Source organism: Cebus imitator, unplaced genomic scaffold, assembly GCF_001604975.1.
Source record: "Cebus imitator isolate Cc_AM_T3 unplaced genomic scaffold, Cebus_imitator-1.0 Scaffold509, whole genome shotgun sequence".
Lineage (NCBI taxonomy): Eukaryota > Metazoa > Chordata > Mammalia > Primates > Cebidae > Cebus > Cebus imitator.
Genome location: NW_016107824.1, coordinates 1,136,430 through 1,138,766, shown reverse-complemented (window position 1 = coordinate 1,138,766; position 2,337 = coordinate 1,136,430). Strand labels below are relative to the sequence as shown.

General features: G+C 64.5%; 1 protein-coding gene across 1 annotated transcript in view; it reads left to right on the top strand.

The window, feature by feature from the left end:
* The first annotated feature begins 775 nt into the window (after positions 1-775).
* Positions 776-2,337, top strand: part of FANCA (FA complementation group A) — an 84,977-nt gene continuing 83,415 nt past the window's right edge. The window contains exons 1-2 of the mRNA XM_037733275.1: positions 776-900; positions 1,499-1,622. Coding sequence (XP_037589203.1) covers positions 825-900; positions 1,499-1,622 — 200 coding nt within the window. The 5' untranslated portion in view covers positions 776-824. The remainder of the gene's footprint in view (positions 901-1,498; positions 1,623-2,337) is intronic.

The window sequence follows — 2,337 nt, the reverse complement described above, 5'->3', positions numbered from 1 at the left end:
CAGGCGCTGTGGCTCATGCCTGTAATCCCAGCACTTTGGGAGGCTGAGGGGGGAGGATCACCTTAGGTCAGGAGTTCGAGCCCAGCCTGGGCCAAAATGGTGAAACCCAGTGTCCGCTAAGAAATCAACAATTAGCCAGGCATTGTGGCGAGCACCTGTAATCCCAGCTCCCTGGGAGGATGAGGCAGGAGAATCGCTTGAACCCAGGAGCTGGGGGTTGCAGTGAGCCGGACAGTGCCACTACAGGCCAGCCTAAGAGACAGAGCAAGGCTCTATCTCAAAAAAAAAAAAAAAAAAGAGATGGGGTCTCGCTATGTCGCCCAGGCTGGTCTGGAACTCCTGGGCTCAAGCGACCCTCCAGCCTCGGCCTCTCAAAGTGCAGGGCACACAGGCGCGGCCACCGCGCCGCCCCCGGCTGCGGCAAAGCGGCCCTGCGCGCGGACCGTGTGGCCGCCGGCAGGAGGAACGGCGCTGCTCGGCGCCTCCCTCGGCTGGCCGGCCGGGTGGTCTCTTCGGACCAGCCCGTCAGCCCCAGCAGGAACCACGCCCGAGCGGCCGCAGTCTCCCCGCGCGAGCTGTCCCCGCGCGAGCTGCCCTCGCGGATCACACCGCGGCGCTGCGAATCCCCGCCCGCCCTTCTCCCGCGCAGGCGCCTCCGCCAGGACGCACGAGGCCGCGTCGCGGCGCCTGGAGCTTAAGGGCGTGGCCTGGGTGCCACCAGCCAATGAACGCGCTCGCCTGGCCGCAGCCAATAGGAAGGCAGCGCGGGCTCAGCGCGGGCTCAGACGCAGTGCGTCGCCGCCCGGGCCGCCGGAGCGCCGGCTATGTCCGACTCGCGGGTCCCGAACTCCTCCGGCCAGGGCCCGGGGGGCCGCCGGAGGTCCTGGGCCGAGCTGCTGGGTAGGCGGGCGGGGGCGGCGCCGGGCCCCGGACGGGTTCCCGGGTACCCCGACTCCTCTCGCCCGAGCCTCCGCCAGTCCGACCCCAGAAGGCCGCGCCCGGGGCGCTACGCGGGGTGGGCGCTAGGCCGGGGTCGTCCGGCTGCCTCGGACCCGGCCTCGACCCGGCCCCTCCTGCGCCCGGGCGGCGCCACCAGCCCCAGCCCCCGCCCCCGCCCCCGGGGCGCCCCCTTTTTCCCGAACGCCGCCTCTGCCGCCTGCCCTGTCAGAGCCGGCTCTGGGGTGGGCGGCTCCACGAACCGAGGTTCTTTCGGGGTCCGCCCGTCCGGCTCCCGCGGCCTGGGGTTCCCCGCAGCGCAGACGCCGCCCCTCGCCAGCCTCCCCCGGCCTTCCCTACCCCGGGCCCTCCTGGGCCGTCTTCCCCGCTGTCTGCGCGGGGGCCGTTTCCGTTGGTTTCCCGAGACCTGCGCCTTGGGGAGGACGGCCGGCCCCTGTTGGGGGGTGTCCCGGTGGGTCTCCCGTCGCGGCCTCCTGCGTGTCCAGCCGGGGACCCCTGTGTCCACAGCGCCGTGACGCTTGGAACTGACTTCTCTCTGTAGCTGGCAGGGTGAAGAGGCAAAAATACAGTCCTGAGAGGGCACAGAAATTAAAGGAATCAGCTGTGCGCCTCCTGAGAAGCCGCCAGGACCTGAGTGCCCTGTTGCTTGAGGTAAGAGGAAGCTGGTGTCCCTCTGCCGGCAGATTGAGATTCGGGGTTTTTGAGCCCGACCCTGGCAAAGCCTTCCTAAGAAAACCCCCGAGGCGGCAGGCACGGGGGCCTGGTCTGCAGAGGGCAGGGTCGCCTGAGCCCAGGAGTTCTGACCAGTCTGGGCAACAGGGTGAGACGCTGCCTCTTTTAATTTAAAGAAAGAAAGGACGCAGTATCTCAGGCCTGTAATTTCCATCACTTTGGGAGGCCGAGGCATTCGAGACCAGCCTGGCCAACATGGTGAAACCCCGTCTCTGCTAAAAAACCAAAAAAAAAAAAATAGCCCAGCCTCGGGAGGCTGAGGTGGCGGTGAACCGAGACCGCGCCGTTGCATGCCAGTCTGGACAACAAGAATGAAACTCCCTCGGTTGGGCTCTGTGGCTCACATCTGTAACCCCAGCACTTCTGGAGGCCGAGGCAGGTGAATCACGAGGTCAGGAGTTTCAGACCAGCCTGGAAAACATGTTGAAACCCTCGTCTCCACTAAAAGCACAAAAATTATCTAGGCATGATGGCACGTGCCTGTAATCCCAGCTGCTCTGGAGGCTGAAGCAGAATTGCTTCAACCAGCATCCGGGAGATGGAAGTTGTACTGACCCAAAAAATTGTAAATAGCCTAGTAGGCAGGCATTAATTACACACAGCTTTTGTTTATTCACAGAACTTGAATTTTTTTTTTTTTTTTTTTTT